General features: G+C 35.0%; 1 protein-coding gene across 1 annotated transcript in view; it reads left to right on the forward strand.

Moving 5' to 3' along the window:
• atrn (attractin) overlaps positions 1 to 23,056 on the forward strand; it is a 607,345-nt gene that overhangs the window by 204,263 nt on the left and 380,026 nt on the right. The window contains exons 12-14 of the mRNA XM_030126085.1: positions 11,361 to 11,584; positions 18,731 to 18,852; positions 20,986 to 21,124. Of these exons, the coding sequence (XP_029981945.1) occupies positions 11,361 to 11,584; positions 18,731 to 18,852; positions 20,986 to 21,124 (485 nt within the window). The remainder of the gene's footprint in view (positions 1 to 11,360; positions 11,585 to 18,730; positions 18,853 to 20,985; positions 21,125 to 23,056) is intronic.

Raw genomic sequence — 23,056 nt, forward strand, 5'->3', positions numbered from 1 at the left:
TTTACAAAATGTCGAAAAAACAGAAGTGCGTAATATCGGTTTTTCCATTAAATCACAAATGCGATGATTTATTTATTTATTATCGCGAGATGACACAAAAAGTCATTCCATAAACATGATGATGAACATAAATATCACGTTGATTTAGAGATATATTCATTATTATTATTATTAGTAGTAGTAGTAGTAGTAGTAGTATCATTACTATTATTATTATTATTATTATTATTATTATTATTATTATTATTATATATTACCCCTCTATCACGTACTAAATTTAAAAAATGATTCAGTTTCCTGGTGTGTCCACACAAACCGCGCCACGTTTCTTTTAAAACTCTTCATCGCTTGTTGTAACGTCAGTCAACATCCATTTCTTTTTACTCACATGACTCTAGTTGTGGAAAAAGGTCTTTCCATTGCAATTTGGCGTGATATACCGATTTCGCTACACCTGAAAAACCTCCCCTTGCGAAAGTGTCGTTTTTCCATTAGGTAAATTTTTATGCGCAAGTTATATTCACACAATTTGAGTGTCAATGGGAAAATGACTTCTGTGTGATATTAAATTATGGAATAGATTGAGGAAGTGTTTAATATTTGTTGATCCACTAATCCAATGGTTCTCAAACTTTTTACAGAGGAGTACCCCCTGAAAGTACCCCCAACTCTCACTTCAGCATTTTTGATTGAAAAAATGAGGCAAAATTTGTTCCTGTGCCAAAGGTGTCTGTTTATATTTTCAAAACTTTGTAAACAAACATACATTCACTTTACATATATTTACTTTAATTTAATATATTAAAAACAACTCATCTTTATAAGCAAATTTTTGCAAAATATCATATCAATATTTAATTAATATGAATAAATGAAGGTTTCATCAACAAAAAAATAATTACTTAATTACTAAAAATAAACTCATCTCGAATAATATAAAATAGAAATGTTCTTAAAATGTTACCAAAGCTTAAACAAGATGACAGGCAATAATAATAATAATAATAATAATAATAATAATAATAATAATAATAATAATAATAATGAAATGAAATAAGATCAGGAGTGGGAATTTTATTATATGAATATAGTTATGTTTTATATTTCATCGTTAATTCTCATTTATTTTGTATTTGGTACATGATACCTTATTTATCTACTTTTTAAAAAAAATTGTTTGATTATTATTTCTGTTTTGCTTATTCACATATATGTTAAATTTCATTGCATGTTGGGAATACATCACTAAATCTAAATCACTGAAGATATTAACCCTTTATTTTAGTTCACTCATTGAAACACTCTGAAATTCTAAATGTCGACCATAGTGTGTTATTGGAGGACGTAACAAGACTTTATTGTTTTTGTGACATTCAAAAATTTGTATTGTTATGTGGTAAATCAAGGTTAGTAAAGTTACCATATTTGGTTCCTTACTGTAAGTGGAAAAAAAAAAAAAAACACATGCAAGGTGAAAGGAACATATCTATCTATCTATCTATCTATCTATCTATCTATCTATCTATCTATCTATCTATCTATCTATCTATCTATCTATCTATCTATCTATCTATCTATCTATCTATTAGTGTGTTAAAAGAAAACTATTTTACTTTTGTGAAATTTTTCCACATTTTTTTATCATTAGTTAAAACATCAAGGTCAGTGAAGTTACCATATTTGGTTCCTTACCCGTAAGTAAATATAAAAAAAAAAAAAAATAGAAGAAAAACACATGTAAGGTAAAAGGAACATGTATTTTAGAACATTAGACCAACATAAGTGCTGATCCAGACCCCTGTCCACATCCACATGATCCCTTTGAACATCATTCCTTACATCAGTACCATTACTTCATGGTACCTCAATGTATTGTAATATATGCAGAAATGCCCAAAAATAGTCACTTGCCGATGAAGGGTTAACCCTCTGGTATCCCGTCCAGCAAGGCCCTTACTAAGCACCAAGTGTGCTTAATGTCAAAAAAAAAAAAAAAATTCATACAGTTTATTTTTAATTCTTTTACACTTTTTTCTATTTCATCAACTTGAGCCATAAATAAAAATACCAAATACTCAATAATTGTTGCATTTTTAACCCTTTAAATGCCATGTTTGTAATGTAAACAAACCATTTTTTTTGCAAAAAAACACACAAAAATTTTTTTTTCAATATACTACATAAAAAGTGGATCACATATTATTTGATTTTTTTCATCCTGGCATATGTCAATGATTAACTCCAACATTGTTTAATTTGCATCATTATTTTTGGTGCTAGATCAAATGTTCAAAAATACTAGCATCTGTCACCAAGTGTACGTAAAATACACACCTATAAATCATACTATTAAATATTATGTATTGATTTATTTTTCTGCTCTAATTTGATTTTATTTTTGTTAATCCAGGTCAGCCCTAATCATACATATCAAATGGAAGAAATAGTGCGTTTTAGGCACACTTGGCAGACAGATGCTAGTCTGGTAATTTTCTTTTGTTTACAATGTGCACATTTTAGTTGGTGGCCAGAATTTTAAAGATCGTGCAAAAATGAACAACTTTTGAATTCTAACCTTATTTAAATTGTGAAAAATAATATGAAGTTTTTTTAAAACGAAGTGCAAAGTGTGCCTAAAAGGCGCACTTGGATACCGGAGGGTTAAAGGGTCAGTTTAGAACGCGCTGTCATTTCAAGAAATAGTTGCTGTGAGAATTGTTGACAACCTGTTTAACTAAGATATTGTTTCTGACAGGCTTTTTTTAAATTGATTTCTAAAATAAATTGAGTAAAAGAACGTTAAGTGGAATTCCCGACTCAAAACAAATCAAAGGTGTTTTTTTTGTTTTTTTCAATTTGTCTGGCCCTCGTTTTAAAAACACCCATTCACTGTTGCTTCTCCACAAAGACCCACATCTCTAAAACTGTGAAAGAAAGGAAGAAAGGAAGCAGCGCCCACGTCCTCCTCCCTCGCCTCCGCCTCTTTCTAATCTGTGCGCTCAGCGGGACGTCCAGAACAACGGGTTTGAAGAGTGCCCTTTATGATCCGAGGGGACTTTTGATCAGGCTGGTGCAAATTATCCGTCCGCCCTGCCCGGTACCACTCCCACACTAATCCTGTAGCCGAGCAGAGGCCGGCGTTGAAAAGATGTTCAGAAAAGCTCCGGACCCTGCGTCCAAACACACTGACACACAACGGGTGGGGGTGGGTGGGGGTCTGCCAGGTGCATCCACACAGGAAGGGGTGCGTGTAGAGGATTTTTTACCAGACTTATGAGGGGTTTTTTGAAGCCCGGAGAAGAGGAAGAGCACTTGGACTTAACCTGTGAGGGTCTCGTTGTGTAAAAAAAGAAAGTTCAAAACCAGGACGGACTGCAGGGAAGAAATCGCTCTCAGAATCCTTTCCTTCTACTCACCTTCTGTAACCCTGTAGCTGCTGTTACACTTGAAAACAACCGCAGTGGACCAAAGTGCTGTACAAAAGAAAAAATAAAAGAATAAAATGCAAGAATAGATTAAAAAACTTAAAAATAAATAAATAAATAAAACAATAAAAATAAGAACAATAAACCAATACCAAATAAAACAATAGAATAAAAATAATACATTCTATTTTGCCCCACTAAAACGAGAAGGCACTTGTCTAGCTTAGCAGATAGCTAACAGGTCCTCCAACAAACACTCAGGAGTCAGATGAACGTTTTCGGGATATTTATGAAGGCTTTCACTTTTACTTTAACCCAGGGGTGTCAAACTCATTTTAGTTCAGGGGCCACATTCAGCCTAATATGATATAAATTGGGCCAGACCAGTACAATAATATAAATAGTATGATAATAGCTTTTGAGTGAAAAAAGTAAAATTCCGTAATGAAAATGTTTAAATCTGTGAATTGTACTTGAACATAACATGAACAAATATGAACAACCTAAAAATGCGATTAAAATTTTTAATCACAATTAATCATGTTGATTTCTGCGATTAATCGTGATTAATCACAAAGTTATATTGGGGTAGGGGTTGCCGGCATCAACAGCGTGTATTGCCTTTAAGTGATATTTCAGACTTGAAGTACTCTGGTGATAAAAATAATTCCACATTGCAGTGTTTACAAACAACTGTGTCCTTCTCAACCCCACCATCTGAAGACATTTAAAAGGAAAATGTCCATGGAAAAGACCGCTACTTTTTCCATGTTTATGTCCCCACCAATTTATTTCCGCTTGTGAGTGATTGACAGGAGTCTTAAGCCCACTAATAAGTACTAATACTAATAAGCCCAATAATGTGTGAGGTTCAGTTGTTCAAAGCAAGCGAAGTGGGCCTCTAGTGGCTGGAATAAGTTGCACTAATGTATGTTTTGTCCTTGCGGAGTTACCGTAGTCAGTTTGGACAAAGGAAGGAACTAACAGACACGTTTCTTTCACTCTGTTTGTATGGCCCCAAAAACGTTTGCCTGTGAGTATTTTATGTTCAGCTGTTGTAAGAATGAATAGTATCAAATATCTCTAATGTGAACCTTTGTTGTTGGATAAAAAGACGGTGTAAATCTTAAGTTAATGTGTAAATGCTAATCGTTAGCATGTCTATGGATTTTCCCATTCACATTAGCATCGAGCTAATCACATCATAAATAAGTAAAGGTTAGTTCAAAGGCTGGCATATTATACCTAAACACAACCAATGAATTTACATAAACTTAGCATGAGCCTGCATAAAGAATTAGCAACCCATCTCCGACTGCTAGCATAAACGAATTAGCTTAAACATGTTAATAACACATTGTAATAAACACATCCAAAATAACGTCATAAACATGTTTCTAACGGCACGTTTGCAAGTGAAATTATTTAGTAAACAACAGAATGATTGACACATACAGGCGTTGAACTGCAGGAGTTACACAAAGTTTGATTCAGTATTACTCGAAAGTTCGCTTTCTCCTCTTAGCTTCGTGCAGTTCACGCAGAACACCAGCGCTTGGTGCGTGTTGAGCGCCAAAATAAAAGCATGAGTTTCAAAATAAGAGTCCGTATGTATAAATGAACTAAGACTTGCTTGAAAGGCAGAACAGCATTAAAGGGAGATAAAAAAAAAAAAATTGTCGGCGTTATTTAATGAATGTGTTAACGCGGTAATAACGCATTAACTTGCCCAGCCCTAGAAATATATAAACAATATTTGGCTTTTATTCTTATAGATCTTATCGAAAAAGAAATTCAGGTTCTCAGGAAAATCGCCGCTTATCAATTAATTGTTAATTGATCGATAAGGTCAATCAACTAATGATTAATGGATTTATCGATCGTTTGCATCCCTATTAGGTATCTTTGGCACAACTCCACAGCTCTTTATGCAGAACACTATTAACCCTCCGGTATCCGGGTGCGCTTTTTAGGCACACTTTGCGCTTCATGTTAAAAAACTTCATATTATTTTTCACAATTTAAATAAGGTTAGAATTCAAAAGTTGTTCATTTTTGCACGATCTTTAAAATTCTGGCCACCAACTAAAATGTGCACATTGTAAACAAAAGAAAATTACCAGACTAGCATCTGTCTCCCAAGTGTGCCTAAAACGCACTATTTCTAACATTTGATATGTATGATTAGGGCTGACCTTGATTTACAAAAATAAAATCAAATTAGAGCAGAAAAATAAATCAATATATACTATTTAATAGTTTGATTTATAGGTGTGCCTTTTACGCACACTTGATGACAGATGCTAGTATTTTTGAACATTTGACCTAGCGCCAAAAATAATAATGCAAATTAACCAATGTTGGAGTTAATCATTGACATATGCCAGGATGAAAAAATCTAATAATACATGATTCACTTTTTATGTAGTATATGAAAAAAATTTTTTTTTCGTGTTTTTTGCATCCAAAAAAAATGGTTTGTTTACATTACAAACATGGCATTTAAAGGGTTAAAAAATGCAACAATTATTGAGTATTTGGTATTTTATTTACGACTCAAGTTGATGAAAAAGAAAAAAAGTGTGAAAGAATTAAAAACAAACTGTATGAAATTTTTTTTGACAATATTCCACAAGTGTGCAAAAAAGGCACAGTTGGTGCTTAGTAAGGGCCTTGCTGGACGGGATACCGGAGGGTTAAGAAAATTTAGATGATTTGTTTTGGTATTTTAAAGTAGAAATACTGCATACAGCCCCTTTAAGTACAAGTAGTTACAACACTGTGTTAAGATAGCGGATAATAAGAGCAGATTTGTCTTTTCAGTCCATGTTTCTTAAACTCACATCTTTTCCAACAACAGAAAGTCATGAATTTGACATTAATCATCACCTCCGTCTTTAATAAACACGACCGTACCTACACACATAACCTTCCCAGAATGTAAAACGATGCGACGGAACAAGTCTTGACCCCGCAGTCTCCAAACCTGTCTCGTCAAATAAAATAAGCTGCATGTTAAGAATTGAAATGTGGCAAAAGTTGTCACTAATGCAGAGACTGTTATTATAACTTCCTCCTACAGACTTTGACAGCAGATTTGAATATTGTGATGTAGAATAGAAGCTAAACGTACATGTAGGTTATTGTTCACTCTTCACACTGTGGGAAAATGATTAGAACTTTCCCTCGGATGAAAAGAAAATGAAAAATAAATGGTGAATGTTCAAGTACTTTAAGTTAAAGTTATGCTTTCAAAACTGTACTAAGGTGGATATATGCAAATTCTACCATCCAAATGTCCTTAGAATCTGAAAGATGAAGAGGTAGTTACTGAGCAGAATGTTCCATGTCATTCATTTTACTGCTATGTTGCATTTTACTTCAGTGCTTTTTAAAGATTGAGCTCATTTGGGTAACGTTATAAACTACTGGTAGTTTAATCCACAGCAAAGTGTCTCTAAAAAGTCGAAATTTCTTTAAAAATCACCCTGTTTTCAGCTTTGTAGGCTACTAATGCATTTTCCAACAAATCCAAGAGAGGTTTTAAAGTATTTATTTCACTGAAGTTTAGTTAATTTTAGTTTTTTATATTATTTTGTTTGACAGGGACCATGCACAACTCATCTGTTCAGCCAGAGTTAGCTAAAAGTTAATTTACATTTGTGGTCTGTGGACACGAAAGGACACTTTAAAACACACCAAGAGAGATAATACCACAACACATAACACAGCACATCCTAAAATGTAACATATTAACATGTGACAGACAAATTCATCAACAAAACACAATAAAATTTGTTTAATTTTACTTAAAAAATCTATCTATCTAGCTATCTAGCTATCTAGCATGCTAAATTAGCCTGGTGGTAATAAAGTACTGGACATTGCTTTATTATTATTACCCCTTAAAAAGCCTTATAATTACAAAAACAACCTGTTACCATAACCTTGAATATCCTTTCCCTTAATGTCCACACATACATTTTTCTCTGTATTTAGATCCAATCTGATAAATGTGAAGTATGAACAGTAGGAAAAACAGCTTGAAATAGAAGGTAAAATTAGCTTCACTATGCTATTAGCTACCTAGCTAACATGCTACATTAGCCTGGTGGTAATAAAGTAATAGACATTGCTTTATTATTATTACTAAAATGGCTTATAATTGCAAAAACAACCTGTTAGCATAATCTTTAGTATCCTTTCCTTTAAAAATATATATATAAAATTAATATACAGTGTTGTGTGAGTTTGTTGTATCTATCTATCTATCTATCTATCTATCTATCTATCTATCTATCTATCTATCTATCTATCTATCTATCTTGCTCTCTCTCTCTCTCTCTGCCTTAGTGTGTTATTGGAGGACATAAGACTATTTTACTTTCGTGAAATTTTTCAACATTTTTTTTTGTTATGTAGAAAATCAAGGTCAATGAAGTTACCATATTTGGTTCCTTACCCATAAGTAAATATAAAAAAAACATAAAAAAAAAAAACAAGAAAAACATGTAAGGTAAAAGGAACATCAATTTTGTTTCAATTTACTTCAAACTTGGCACATATATAGAGGCAATTGATATGCCTCTATATACAGTCGCTGAGTCGAATGAACATCTACATGATCAGTGAATTAAATATGGGAGAATACATAATTCACAGTGAAAAAACTCAAACTAAAGAGGATAATATTGCAATAAATGGTGATAAGTCACTCAAGATAGGTTAAACTTAAAGAATGATTTCTTTGGGAACTGCCACAAAAGTACCACGGGGTCTTTAGATTTAGATAAATACAGTCCCGGAAAAAATGATTAGACCATCAGAAGTCATCAAAAACAATGGTTATGCAATCAACTACTAACTCCTGTGTGTATCATGTGACTAAAACAGACAGAAAAGAAAACATGGAATGTCTAAAAGCACTGTTTTTGTCAGTACAATGCCATAGATATTGATGTAAGAACTGAAGTGATTTTGGTTATTATCAAGAAAACATGTTAAATGGATAGATATCAGCTCTGAAATTAAACTACTATGAGCTATTTTTGTTGTTATCATTATATTTGTCCAAACAAATGTACCTTTAGTTGTACCAGGCATTAAAATGAACAAGAAACTGAAGAAAACAAGGGTGGTCTAATAATCTTTTCCACGACTGTATTTTAGAACATTAGACCAACATGCGTGCTGATCCAGACCCCTGTCCACATCCACATGATCCCTTTGAACATCATTCCTTACATTAGTACCATTACTTCATGGTACTGAACAAAGCAGGTTCATGCAGAGGTGGACCTTACAGACCCTGGAGACCACATTGGACCTGAGATTGTTGACTCACTGTTGTCACTGGAACTGTTACTGCTGATGTCTTGTAGTCAAGGTTATAATAGTTTTGGATTTGTCATTATAGTTTAGTTTTATTTAGTTTTCTTAATTCAGTTTGTTTTAAGTAGTTTTTAGAGCAGGTTTGTTAGTTTTTATTAGTTTTCGTTATTTTCTAAATGCTTAGTTTTAGTTTTGTCATATCTTTTATCTTCTTCGCTGTCGTATTCAAATAAATCTCGTACAGGACTCTGCTGCTTTCTCCCAACTTTAGTCTCCATGTTTCCAGGTAGAGTGGGGACCAGAAGACGACTGGAAACCACAAGTCATGAGAAGTGACGGACCGTTAAATATCATTTGGTGCCGCTAGCTGAAATTGCTTGAGGGAAATAAATCGATTTCATATCAATCCGATATTGACAAAGATGAAAACAAAGGGAATTTTATCCAGAATTTTTATACGTTTTAGTTAGGTTTGTTAACACACAATACAGTTTCAGTTAGTTATCGTTGTTTCTTTCAATTATAGTTTTATTTCAGTTAACGAAAATGTTTGTACAATTCTAGTTTTCGTCATTTCGTTAGTTTTCGTTACGATAATAACCTTACTTGTAATGTATGTGGAAATGACCAAAAATAGTCACTTGCCCGGTGAAGGTCGAAACACAATTAGAACAGTAATTTGTACAATATGTAAATATCATCAATGTACTTACAACTAGAAAAGCGCAGACCTCCGCAAAGGCAGATCAGCCCCCCCCCCCCCCCCCCCCTCGATCACCACTAAAATTTAATCATTTGTTCCTTGTGCCAGTATCAACATTTCTTGAAAATTTCATCCAAATCTGTCCATAACTTTTTGAGTTATCTTGCTAACAGACTAACAAAAAGACAAACCCCGATGAAAAGACAACAGTAGGAGTGAACTGATAATAAGACAGGAAACAACTGAAGGACAGATTGACCCACTGTTGTCTCTTATCTTGCACACATTCCAACAAATACACAACACACATACATTTCTCCTTTGCCCCAACCCCAAATCTCGTCTGCTGTCAACCCTGGTTTTTTTTTTTTTTCTTTTTCTTTTTCACCCTATCCCCCGAATTCCTTTCAAATCCATGAAAAAATTCCAGCATGTGTCCACGTGTACTGTGTGAAAACTGTATGATGTCTTATACAGGGTGACACAAAAAAAATGGGAACTTTTTAACAATCCAATAAAACCAAGAGTGATGGAAGAAAAATATTTTATTCATAGTAATTGAAACCTTACAACATGTCATTTAAGAAACAATGATGGAATTTTCATTTTTTTAAAATTACTTCCTGTAGATGGCGTCCTCCTGTACGAATGTATTCTTGAAATCTGCTGTTGAGATTCCTCATTGACCGCTGCAACATCTCAGCTGGGATACTGTGAATTTCATCCTGAATTCTCTGTTTTAACTCATCCACAGTTCTTGGTCCAGTCGTGTACACTTTACTCTTGAGATAGCCCCACAAGAAAAAAATCACAAACGGACAAATCTGGCGATCTAGGGGGCCAGGGAACGTTATCGAATCTTGAGATCACACGGTTACCGAACAATTCTCGCACAGCCGCCGATGGTTACTAAAATGGGGGTGTGTTTACTTGCTCAAGGTCACTGTCTCGCAGTGCTGCAACTTGCTCATGTCTGCCAATACGCACTTCAAAAATTCCTGTTTTTTTGGGTCACCCTGTATTTGGGCTTTGCATTATCTTGTCCTTCACTGCAAATTTTGAAGAAAAGGGTTCAGCGGTAGCGCACCAGTTAGGAGCAGCGACCCGATGTCCCTAATCATCGAACGTAATCTCGTTTGATGTACTCTGTGCTGTATGTACAGGGTGGGGAAGCAAAATTTACAATATTTTGAGGCAGGGATTGAAAGACAGTGTATGACCAATTAGTTTATTGAAAGTCATGAGAATTTATTTGCCACAAGAAAATTGACATAATAGAAAATGTTTTTATTCTATGTGTCCTCCTTCTTTCTCAATAACTGCCTTCACACGCTTCCTGAAACTTGCGCAAGTGTTCCTCAAATATTGGGGTGACAACTTCTCCCATTCTTCTTTAATAGTATCTTCCAGACTTTCTGGTAATAGTTTTGCTCATAGTCATTCTCTTCTTTCCATTATAAACAGTCTTTATGGACACTCCAACTATTTTTGAAATCTCCTTTGGTGTGACGAGTGCATTCAGCAAATCACACACTCTTTGACGTTTGCTTTCCTGATTACTCATATGGGCAAAAGTTTCTGAAAAGGTATGGATAATAGTGTTAGGTATGATTATGACATCAATATATGTTTGGTTTCAAAACAATTGACGTAGTGCCTGCTGAGAAAAAACAACTAAATGTTCATTGTAAATTTTGCTTCCCCACCCTGTACAATGTGCTGTCAAATGACAATAAAGAAATCTGTAATCTGTAAAAACATAACCACCTTGGTGGAGGTAATAAATGTGGATAACTACTGTAAGTGCAGGTATGTGGACTGTGTACTGAATACGTACTGAGGTACTTAGCGACATTCCATCACTGGTTTTGTGACGACCGCTGTCCTCTTTTGTGTTTCAGTGTGATGTATGTGTTCGGTGGCTTCAACAGCCTGCTGCTCAGTGACGTCCTCATGTACACCTCTCCAAGCTGCCTGGCCTTCTCCAACCAGGCGTCCTGCCTCCAGGCCTGGCCGGGGATCCACTGCGTCTGGAACGACACCCAGGGGTCCTGCCTGCCCTGGGAGATTGGCCCGACGGCGCCGGAGCAGCAGCCGCTTCCCGCCTCCTGCAACACCAGATCATGTAAGCGGCGCCCACACCCGGCGCACGTCTGAAATGTGAAACTAATCGGAGATGATTTCAGATTCTCGGTGTCTATTGTTGAGTCTCTGCAGGCCTCATCTGCATGCACGGAGCTCGTGTCCGATGAGATGCGTAGACAGTCAGAAACAGCTTGTTAGTCACAGACTGTCAACGCCGCCAATGCAAATCACAGAGTGAAAAACAGGCAAAAAAAAAAAAAAAAGTGCCACCGGGGTGTTTAAGTGGGTGTTTGAGGTTTTTGGAAATGTACAAAACATGGCCTCGATTCGCCTCGAAAAGCAGTTTTCTGTCTGTTTTATGATCAAATGGCTGATTAATGGAATATTATTGATAACAGTTTAGAATAAATTCAGTTCCAGTTTGTTGCCTTTGCTCGTACATGAAGTATCTGACAAACATATGCGACTTCAGCATTGTCTGCTGGAAACTATCACTGGCAGTTTAAGTGTTTTCTTTAATTAATTCAGTAAAAGAGCTGTGAGTTTAATCCATCATGATAGTGTTGTTTAGCCACAGCCTTTGATTACTTCAGTGTGTCTTAAAAAACATTTAACGCTCCCTATTTCCTCTGGTAGTCCTAATTAAAAGATGGGCCGGGCCATTGTCTGAAGCACAGGATAAATAAAGGCCTGTCCCAGAACAAAGGCTGAAGCAAAAAAAAAAAAAAAAAAAAAAAAAAAAAAAAACATGGTGCCTGTTTCTATCATATCTAAAGCAGTGGTTCTCAACCTTTTTTGAACAAACACTCCTTTACGTTATCCTGAGCCTTCTGAGATTTAACCCTGTAGCGCCAGACGTATCATATTTGATACATGAGTTCTGAAGCCCTCTACATGATTAGTGTGATATTTTGTTTGTTGAAAAACCTGATGTGTCCAATTAGATACATGCAATACACGGACAATCCACCAGGGGGGAGGAATTCGTTCACAAGAGGCCTTTCCAGTGACACTACAAGACTGTCATTAATCCAATCCAACTTTATTTGTAAAGCACTTTAAAACGACCACAGTGGACCAAAGTGCTGTACAGAAAAATAAATAACCCCCCCCCCCCCCCCAAAATAACAGAGTAAAATACAGGAATAGATTAAAAGACAAAGAACAACTGAAAAAAATCAAATTAAAAAAAAAAAAAAAAAATGAGCAAGGAGGCAGAACTTGGCCAATTTTGAAAAGGAATTACCAATTTGTTAGACAAGTTTGTGTTGTATTATGTTTTTGTTTGTTCAAAAGTAATAATATTTGAGCATTGAGACCCGATGGATCAAATATGATACAAAATTTAAACTCAAACATGGAAATTGACATTTATTAAAAAAAAAAAAAATGGGGGTTGTTCAGAAGGACCAATAAAGGCTCCAGTTTCACAGAACTGGAATTTTCTGTCAATGATTTAATGGTTCAGGCAAGGGCTGCACAATATTGGAAAAAAACTGACATTGCGATTTTTTTTAACCCTGCGATATATATTGCAATATGAAAAAATACTCAGGAGGATATGATAGCTGTGTGTTACCTCTCGTTGTGGCAACAGGTGTGAGGCACTATCAACACAGGACACGTGTTTCAGTATCGTCGTTCTTGTAGCTGAAATAATTCCAGATAACTGATGTTGCTTTTCTTTTTGGCACCAAGTCTTCGTTTTCGGTGATTTTCTTTTGGGTCAAGTCATGCGCCTGTTGACTTTGAATCAAAAAATTAGAATTGAGGTAATGATTTCAAACTTTTTGTAGTTCAATAGTATAACATCTTAAGTTTCTAAATCCATTAAAATTTTTTGCCAAAAAAGGATTTTCAAGAAAATTACGGAACTTTTTATACAAACTAAATTCAGTCCCTCGGAAAGTTCTCTACGAATGAATAATAACATAACTTATCATTGCTACAATTTGAAATCTCAATCATATATTTCTGTTTTCAATATAGTTTTATGACCTTTTACACACCCTTTTATCATTCTAAAAATCATTTTGTCTGACAAATTGGTGTGAATTGCTTTTTTAAGCATTTTAATATCAGATGGTGCCGGTTATGTAGGGAATTTCACTTTTCTCAAAAAACATGTATTTTTTTTTTTTAATTACTCATTAATCAAATGAGCTAAACCAATGGACATTTCTGAAAGAAAGCATTTAACCCTCTGCTTATGCATGGCTTCATTGGAATTTAAGATTATTTTATCACTAATCTAAAAAAAATATTTATTTTTTTCCCTACATAACCAAAAATAGGTCTCGACATGAAATAGCTAGCTTGTGAAGGATTTTTTTTCTTTCACTTTCTATAGATTTAACTTTTCAAATCAATAATTATGATATTCTATTGTCTTCATATGGATTCGGTATACAAGAATATTACTTTCTCTGGAAAATATTTCCTCTTAATTGAGATCAAAGGGTAGTTATCACAGGATATTGATGGTTCGTTGCTCATTTTTCAATGTTGTTACCAGCGAGTCACTCCAAATTGATTAAGAATGATTGTGATTGGTGGATCGCTGCGTGCAATGTGTGTCAGGTAGCCTTGAAATTAGATGAAACATGTTGAGTTCATTTACCTCCTACACTGCAGGACCTGTGATGTAACTATACATCGCGATGTTGATGCTCAAACGATATATTGTGCAGCTCTAGTTCAGGCTTTACAGGATTAATGAACATCAGCATGATCAGTGGATTAAATAAAGGATGATACTTGATTTTCACTTAAAAATGCAAAATACAAACAATGATATTATGATAAATGGTGATAAATCACTCAAGAAAGGTTAAATGGAGAGAAAGATTGATTTGGGAACAGCCATAAAAGTAGCACTGGGTCTTTATGGGTTTAGGTGCATGAAGAGAAAATGGCATAAATATAAAAAATACTGTAAAACCATTAGAAATAAACAAACTGAGTAAAAAAAAAAAAAAAAACAGTAATAACTAGAAAAGCACTCGGAGAGCGCAGACCTCCGCCAAGGCAGATCAGTGCCCACCACCAAAATTTAATCATTTGTTCCTTGTGCCAGTATCAACATTTCCTGAAATTTTCATCCAAATCTGTCCATAACTTTTTGAGTCATCTTGCACACAGACAGACAGACAGACAAACAAACCATTGCCGGCAAAAACATAACCTCCTTGGTGGAGGTCAAAATTCAGATTCAGATTCAGACTACTTTATTCACCCTTTCATGCACGAATTATGAGAACCTTAATCAATTTTTTTTTCCTGAGTTTTTTTTATTCCTCTTTAGGCATGAAAAAAACAATGCGATTGAAAATTTTCTTCTGCAAAATAAATTTAAAAAATGAAATAAAAATAATAATAAAAAAAATAAAAAAAATTATAATAGAGAAAAAAAATTCTTATGAGCGTATTTTTCATGAAGTTGCAAAAATGTCCTCCTAGCTGAATACCACACGTTTAATTTTTGACGCACAGAAACATGTATTTACTGATAAATTGTGTGAAAACTAAGGGGAGGGCTTGTGATTCTGGGGTTTTATGCTCAGGAGAGATCTACATAATGTTACCAATTCATGCCAGAAAAGATAAGTAGTGTCTTAAAACTTTAATAAAGATATGTGTTAAAAAAAAAAAAAAAAAAAAAAAAAGAACAACAACAAAATCCATGAATATACAAGAGAACAGCTGTAGAATAGCTGTCCACTGGAGTGACCACTATGCAGGAAAGGGTTAATCCCCGAAGGGCAATTCAATTCACAGTTACCCTGCCTTATTGGACGTCCAAAAAATTAGGTACAAACAAACAAATGCAAAACATTCATAGCAGCATATGACAGCCACATACACACACATTCACCTGTCAGTACTCATAGAACCGCAACCGGGCAATAAGTTCAACAGTGAAATTAAATGAAATAACTAAGATGCTAAAAAAAATAATAAAAACACAATAAATATTAAATCGAATCACCTTCAGTTCGCTCAGACCTCCAGTTTGCTTAAAATGCTCAAAATGCAGCTTTGTATTAAAACACGACCAGGTTTGTTTGTCGAATACACTGAACTACAGAAACAGAAACTGTGTCGGATCCAAAAACCGGCTTCAAATAAAGTTGCGGTAAATGAAGTCCCCAGTCACTGTTTGATGGAACTCTTGACTTTTTTCTTAAAACTGTGCCCCAGTTCCCATGAATCATCGCTGCCCTCTGGGTGTTTGTGTGCGTTTGCATCAGGTCGGACAGGAACAGGTAATCATCGGGGACAGTTCATCCAGGTCTCTCCTCCTTCCCGCTGACATTTCGCTCTTGTTTGCTGTTTGCCATTTGTCACCAAAAAAATCATCTGTTTCCCCAACACGGCAGGCCTAATTTTCCGGTGTCGGCGTCTACAGAAGTGTGGGCAGATGGAAACGGCGCCTCTGAATATCTTTGAGGCACATTTAATACCACAGAGGCCTTCCGCCGGTCGCCTCTGTCCCACTTTCCCCAATCAAACCTCATGTTTGGGATCAGCAAACACTGTCAGGAACAAACAAGAAACAAATCACTCCTCTGTACTTTTACTTTCAGGCTAAATTCAAGACATGACCAGGGGTGTGTACTGGCAAGAATCTGGTAATAGGATACAAATCATAATACTAGGATCTAGGGATGTCCGATAATATCAGCCCACCAATATTATCGGCCCGATATTGACATAAAATGTAATATCAGTGAATATGGTTATCGTTTTTTTTTTTTTTTTGCCTATCATTAAAACCGATAAAATAATGCCTTGATTTCGCCGGCATTTACCGACACGTAAATGAAGCATTGTTTGTAGCTGAAAGAAATGTGCAGTTTTCAAAATTGTACAGTAGAGTTGCCACACTGTAATACACTCATGGAGGGAGGGAGAGAAAATAAATAATAATGGCATTTTTTCCACAACTTAAGTTGAAGTATGTATTCTTTGCACAGATAGTGTTTACATTTTGAAAGCTTTGTTGTATTTGAGAATGCATCCAATGGGGCATCACAATAAAATTAGGCATGATGTGTTAATTCCATGACAGGAGATATGTGATGTTACCTAAGATTAGTTTAATATCCCACATATATCGGTAGATATCAGAAATTAAGCGTTGGACAATATCGGCATATCGGTTTTTGGCAAAAAAGCCAATATCGGACATCCCTATTTCATACACTTTTTGCAGGTATCATACTTTAACCCTTTCATGCATAGTGGTCACTACAGTGGACAGTTGTTCTACAGCTGTTCTCTTGTATATTCATGGATTTTGTTGTTCTTTTCGTTGTTCTTTTTTTTGTTTTGTTTTGTTTTGGGTTTTTTTACACATATCTTTATTAAAGTTTTAAGACACTACTTATCTTTTCTGACATGAATTGGTAACATTATGTAGATCTCTCCTGAGCATAAACCCCCAGAATTACAAGCCCTCCCCATAGTTTTCACACAATTTATCAGTAAATCAATAAAATTTTGTGTGTTATTAGGCATGATGTGTTAATTCCATGACAGGAGATATGTGATGTTACCTAAAATTAGTTTAATATCCCACATATATCAGCAGCGGTATCGGTAGATATCGGAATCGGAAATTAAGCGTTGGACAATATCGGCATATCGATTTTTGGCAAAAAAGCCAATATCGGACATCCCTACTAGGATCACAATACGATATTTTGCGATATATTGCAATACTGTTAAGGCAATATTTCTTTGTTTTGCTTCTTTTTTTTTTTTTAAAGATTATTTCCTGAAAAAATTTTATTACACCAGAAATATGCACAGATATTAAACACATTTTTTATTCGATCAGAACAGGATCTAATGCCGCATTTTCACTACTTGGAACCACGTGCACTTGACACATTTTTATTAAAAAAAATGTGATAACATGGTTCATTATGTAATAACAATCCAAATTAATATAATTTCAGAGCAATTTAGAAGAAGTTAGTCACAGGAGCTACAGGTAATGTAATCAGAACTTTAACCACACAGTTTAAAGATGAATTGAGCACATTACATTTTCCTGAAAATAAAAATGTGTCAAGTGCATTTTGTAATAAATTTATCAAATTGTAATAACTTACTACATAATGTGAAAAAAATTAACTACATAAAGCATTGACATAGTTTATTACCTCCGCCAAGGAGGTTATGTTTTTGCCAGGGTTTGTTTGTTTGTTTGTTTGTCTGTCCGTTAGTGTGCAACATAACTCAAAAAGTTATGGACAGATTTGGATGCAATTTTCAGGGTTTGTTGGAAATGGGATGAGGAAGAAATGATTAAATTTTGGTGGTGACCGGGGGGGCCCACGGGGGGGAGGGGGGGGGGGGGGGGCACTGATCAGCCTTGGCGGAGGTCTGCGCTCTCCGAGTGCTTCTAGTTACAAAATGCGTCAGTTTATTACATAATGCGGCTTTATTACAACATGACGTGACATTCTTATTACATTTTGAACTTTTATTACATAATGGGAATTTATTACATAATGCGGCTCAACATACCCTAATACAAATTATTACTCACTTCATGGAGATAATATGCAAAAAAACCCAAAAACCAAAACGTTTTGCTTTAAAAAAAATAAAAAAACTAGAAGCACTCGGAGAGCGCAGACCTCCGCCAAGGCTGGTCAGTGCCCCCCACCCCCGATCACCACCAAAATTTAATCATTTCTTCCTTATCCCACTTCCAACAAACCCTGAAAATTACATCCAAATCTGTCCATAACTTTTTGAGTTATGTTGCACACTAACGGACAGACAAACAAACAAACAAACAAACAAACAAACCCTGGCAAAAACATAACCTCCTTGGCGGAGGTAATAAAAAAAACAAACCTGGTAATTACAGTCTAATAACAATTAGCAATTGTTTTCCTCTCAAACTTGTTCATGCAGATCAGGTTTATCTAGAACGGTAAAGTTAAAGTAATGGTATGAAAGTCAGTTTATGGGATGATGCATACGTGTCCACTGTGTCGGCTGATATGAAACTGAAACAACAAAACCCATGAATATACAAGAGAACAGCTGGAGAAGAACTGTCCACTGTAGTGACCACTATGCATGAAAGGGTTAATGTGCATGAAGAGAAAATATCATCAGTCTAGATAACTTTACAAACGGACTGTTTTGCTGTTGGCTCTTGCAGATGCTGATAATGAGAGGTGTGACCAGTATACGGACTGTTACAGCTGCACCGCCAACACCAACGGATGCCAGTGGTGTTCAGGACACTGCGTCTCCATGGGAAGCAACTGCACCAACCCTGCAGTAAGACAACAAACATACACTACTGTATATAGACAAAAGTATTGGGACACATTGAATTCAGGTGTTTCTTTTCTAACAGGGGTCTGGGATACAAAACAATAATGACAAATGACAGAATATAGTTTATATTGGGATAAATATCATTGCATTGGTTAGTTTGGTTTAAATTGTTATCTTTGCTTCTAAAATACTTCAGAGATGGTTTTTACTTAATTTTTCTCAACATTGATTTTTTATTTTATTTTTTTAATCTTTGACTATGATTTTAAATGTTCTCCAAATATGAGGTCTTACTTCTTGAAATATTAGGTCTTGCTACTTTTTTCTTTATATAATTGGACCCCATGGGCTTCACCTAATTCCAATAACTGTCAAATAACTTGGTTTTGTGATCATATAAATTATACAGCATATGTATGGTGTTTTAATGAGCCTGTCTAGTTAAAACTTACCCTTACAGTTATAAAGTCCTGTTCGACTGGTGATTAAACAAACGACTGATGAAACACAGTGTTGTTTCCGTTGATTAGATTACATTAGATTAGGTTAGATAGAACTTTACTGATCCTTTGGGCAAAACCCTCAGGAAATTGAGGTTCCAGTATCAGCACAACACCGAATATACACACAAGAAATACTACAAGAAAATAGAAAAAAAAAACAACCTGGAATAAGAAAATGGTATAGGAAAAAAAACAAGCAATTGCACATTGTAAAGTACTAGTAGAAACAACAAATAGCAAGGTGGTTAAAATAATAATAATAATAATAATAATAATAATAATAATAATAATAATAATAATAAATAGGTAATTATGTTGTCTGTCTGTCTGTCTGTCTGTCTGTCTGTCTGTCTGTCTGTCTGTCTGTCTGTCTGTCTATCTATCTATCTATCTATCTATCTATCTATCTATCTATCTATCTATCTATCTATCTATCTATCTATCTATCTATCTATCTATCTATCTATCTATCATCATCATCATCATCATCATCAATATTATTATTATTATTATTTTATAATAATCACAACATAAAAGTTATAAGGTGGTAACTACTAGTCATAACCGTATGTAATAATGATACTACTACTACCGATGATGATGATGATGATATTAATTTAGATTCGTTTTTATGTTTTTCTTCATAAAGAATCCAGAGGTACTGCAACATTATGATTATTTTTGAGTGAGAAATACCGAAACTGTAAGCACCCAGTTCATTTTTTTCTTCTTTTTAACACTTTTGTATGTATAAAATAGGAAATATGAAAAGGGCTTTAATAGATAACGTCTGTATGAATGGTAATGTTGGAGATATTTTGTCACCTTTTTCAATTTAAAAAAAAAAAAAAAAATAGTAATAATAATAAATAGGTAATTACGTTATCTATCTATCTATCTATCTATCTATCTATCTATCTATCTATCTATCTATCTATCTATCTATCTATCTATCTATCTATCTATCTATCTATCTATCTATCTATCTATCATTATTATTATTATTATTATTATTATTGTTTTTTTTTTTTTTTTTTAATAATCACAGCATAAAAGTTATAAGGTGGTAACTACTAGTCATAACCGTATGTAATAATGATACTACTACTACTGATGATGATAATAATTTAGATTCGTTTTTATGTTTTTCTGCATAAAGAATCCAGAGGTATTGCAACATTATGACTATTTTTAAGTGAGAAATACCGAAACTGTAAGCACGCAGTTCATTTTTTTCTTCTTTTTTAACACTTTTGTATGTATAAAATAGGAAATATGAAAAGGGCTTTAATAGATAACGTCTGTATGAATGGTAATATTGGACATATTTTGTCACCTTTTTCAATAAAAAAAAAAAAAAAAAATTAGATTCAGTTTAGTGCACAGTCCCTCGTATGCCTCATCCAGATCGTATTATTAGGAAAAAACTCCTGTGACCGTTCGCTACAACGTCTGTACAGGTGAAAACTTCAATAGCACAAACGAATCCCTGCTGAAATTCACGTGTAGTCGTCAAATCGGATCATGTGATTGGATTAAATGAGTGAGTTCATTCACTGTGTTTGGAGGATGAAATGTAAAAACTCAGCATTTTCGATTCTAAACGCTGAAACCTGTTGTTCTTCCCCAGGGGTTCATAGCGGAGTATGAAGTTTGTCCAAAAGACAACCCCTCCTACGTGTGCAACAAGAAAACCAGCTGTAAGAGCTGTGCCGTGGACCAGAACTGTCAGTGGGAACCTCGGAACCAGGAGTGCATCTCTCTGCCAGGTAACCGTGGTGGTTGACGCCGTTCTGTCTGTGTTCGTGATGAGGCTCAGCGTGACGGCGCCAAAACGAGTCCTGAATCCAAACCCAAACATCCGCCCCACTGGCAGATGGACGGCACCGCTTTGGACTCTGCACGTCTGTTTAGGACGGAAAATAAACACGTCAGCTGATAATTAGCATCACATACACATGGAGTGGTTGGGTGTTTAGCTTTAAAGCAGGCATGTCCAAAGTCCGGCCCGGGGGCCAATCTCGGCCCGCGGTCAGATTTTATACGGCCCACAGCTTGGGTTTTAGAATGTATTATTTATGGCCCGCTTGGACTGTTGAACCGAGTACATGAATCATATAAGGTTCAAAATGCAGTTTCTCCTTTCACCTCATGGTGTCAGCACCACTCTAACTCTATCTGGCTCTGTGACTTTGCCGTGAACCCTTTTCGCTAATTTCTAATCATGGCGCCTGTAAATAAAAAAACGAAAGTTGACAGTGAGGGCCGCTGCTTCCAGGAGAGATGGGAATTACAATTTTTTTTCACTGAAAATTGAGGCGATTGTGTTTGCCTAATTTGTCAAGTGACTGTTGCCTTGTTTAAGGAATTCAATGTAAAGAGATGCTAGCAGACAAAACATGCTAACGCATACGACAAGCTAGCAGTGAGTGAGCGTTCCGAAAAAGTGAAGCAAATTCAAGCTGCTTTAAACTCACAACAGTGACTCTTCATGTGAACCTGGGAGTTCAATGAATTCACCACCAAGGCAGGTTACCAAGTTGCCAGGTTAGTTGCCTCTAACTGCTGGTGTTATGTACTTGTAGATGTGACACAAAATATTACTTTCTGAATGATTCTGTGAAAGACAAGAGTAAGAGTCATATGTTTTCATCTGAAATGTTAACAGACTTTGCATTACTGAGTAATATATGAGTAATGATTACTCATATAAGTCATGTTTAAAATGAATGTGGGGTTAAGATTTGTATCAACTTCTTGGACGTTTAAGATACTCCACATGGTTTGTTCTATGTTATCTGACTCCAGATGTGAAAGGAAGGCAGAAATGTTTTTTTTTTTTTTTTTTTAATTTGTTCACACCTGAGTGGCTTAGATTTGGTTACATTGCTATTTTAAAAAATGATATTGTGACAATGGAAATAAAATTGTTGTAGAACAGCGCTTTTATATGTAATTTTTACTGTTTAAAAAATGTCCGAAGGGACCACTGGCCCCTGGCAATGTCCACATTATCAGATCTGGCCCTCTTTAAAAAAAGTTTGGACACCCCTGCTTTAAAGTATGATACCTGCAAAAAGTGTATGAAGTTCAATAGATAAAATAGTAGAAGGTGTCAATGTAGACAAAAGCAGCACATTAAGGATGAGTCACACACAGTAAAATCACCAGTGTTTATATAACACTTAAAGAGTTAATTTTAACACTACCTCAGTGAACATATGGTCTCTATCTACAAAGTGTAAAATTTACACTGAACATAGAGTTACATTTCCAGAGTCAACTTTACACGAGTGAGAGTTAATATTTTAAACTACACTACACTAATTAGTGTCAATCAAGTTTTACACTATGTGAGAAGTAACACCCATAGTGTTATTCACATTCAACACTGAAGAGTTAAATGTTAAGAAATAACTTTTCCAGTGTTAAACCTACTTAACACTACATGTCGATAAATAAATGACTCCAAAGAGTGTTGATTTTTACCTGCCTCCTACTAGTGTTACATATGATGTACTATAGTCCCAGTGTCTGCAGGGGCCAAAAAAAGATAACATTATTTCTGTACCCAATTAATTCCAAGTAAAAATGAAATATTGCAATTAAAAGTAAACAAAATGACATGTACGATGAAAGCCACCGACCTGATATCAGGTTTTATTACCTTTTATTTGCATCAAACTTTGGTTATTCTGTCT

Source organism: Sphaeramia orbicularis, chromosome 22 (assembly GCF_902148855.1).
Source record: "Sphaeramia orbicularis chromosome 22, fSphaOr1.1, whole genome shotgun sequence".
NCBI classification, from domain to species: domain Eukaryota; kingdom Metazoa; phylum Chordata; class Actinopteri; order Kurtiformes; family Apogonidae; genus Sphaeramia; species Sphaeramia orbicularis.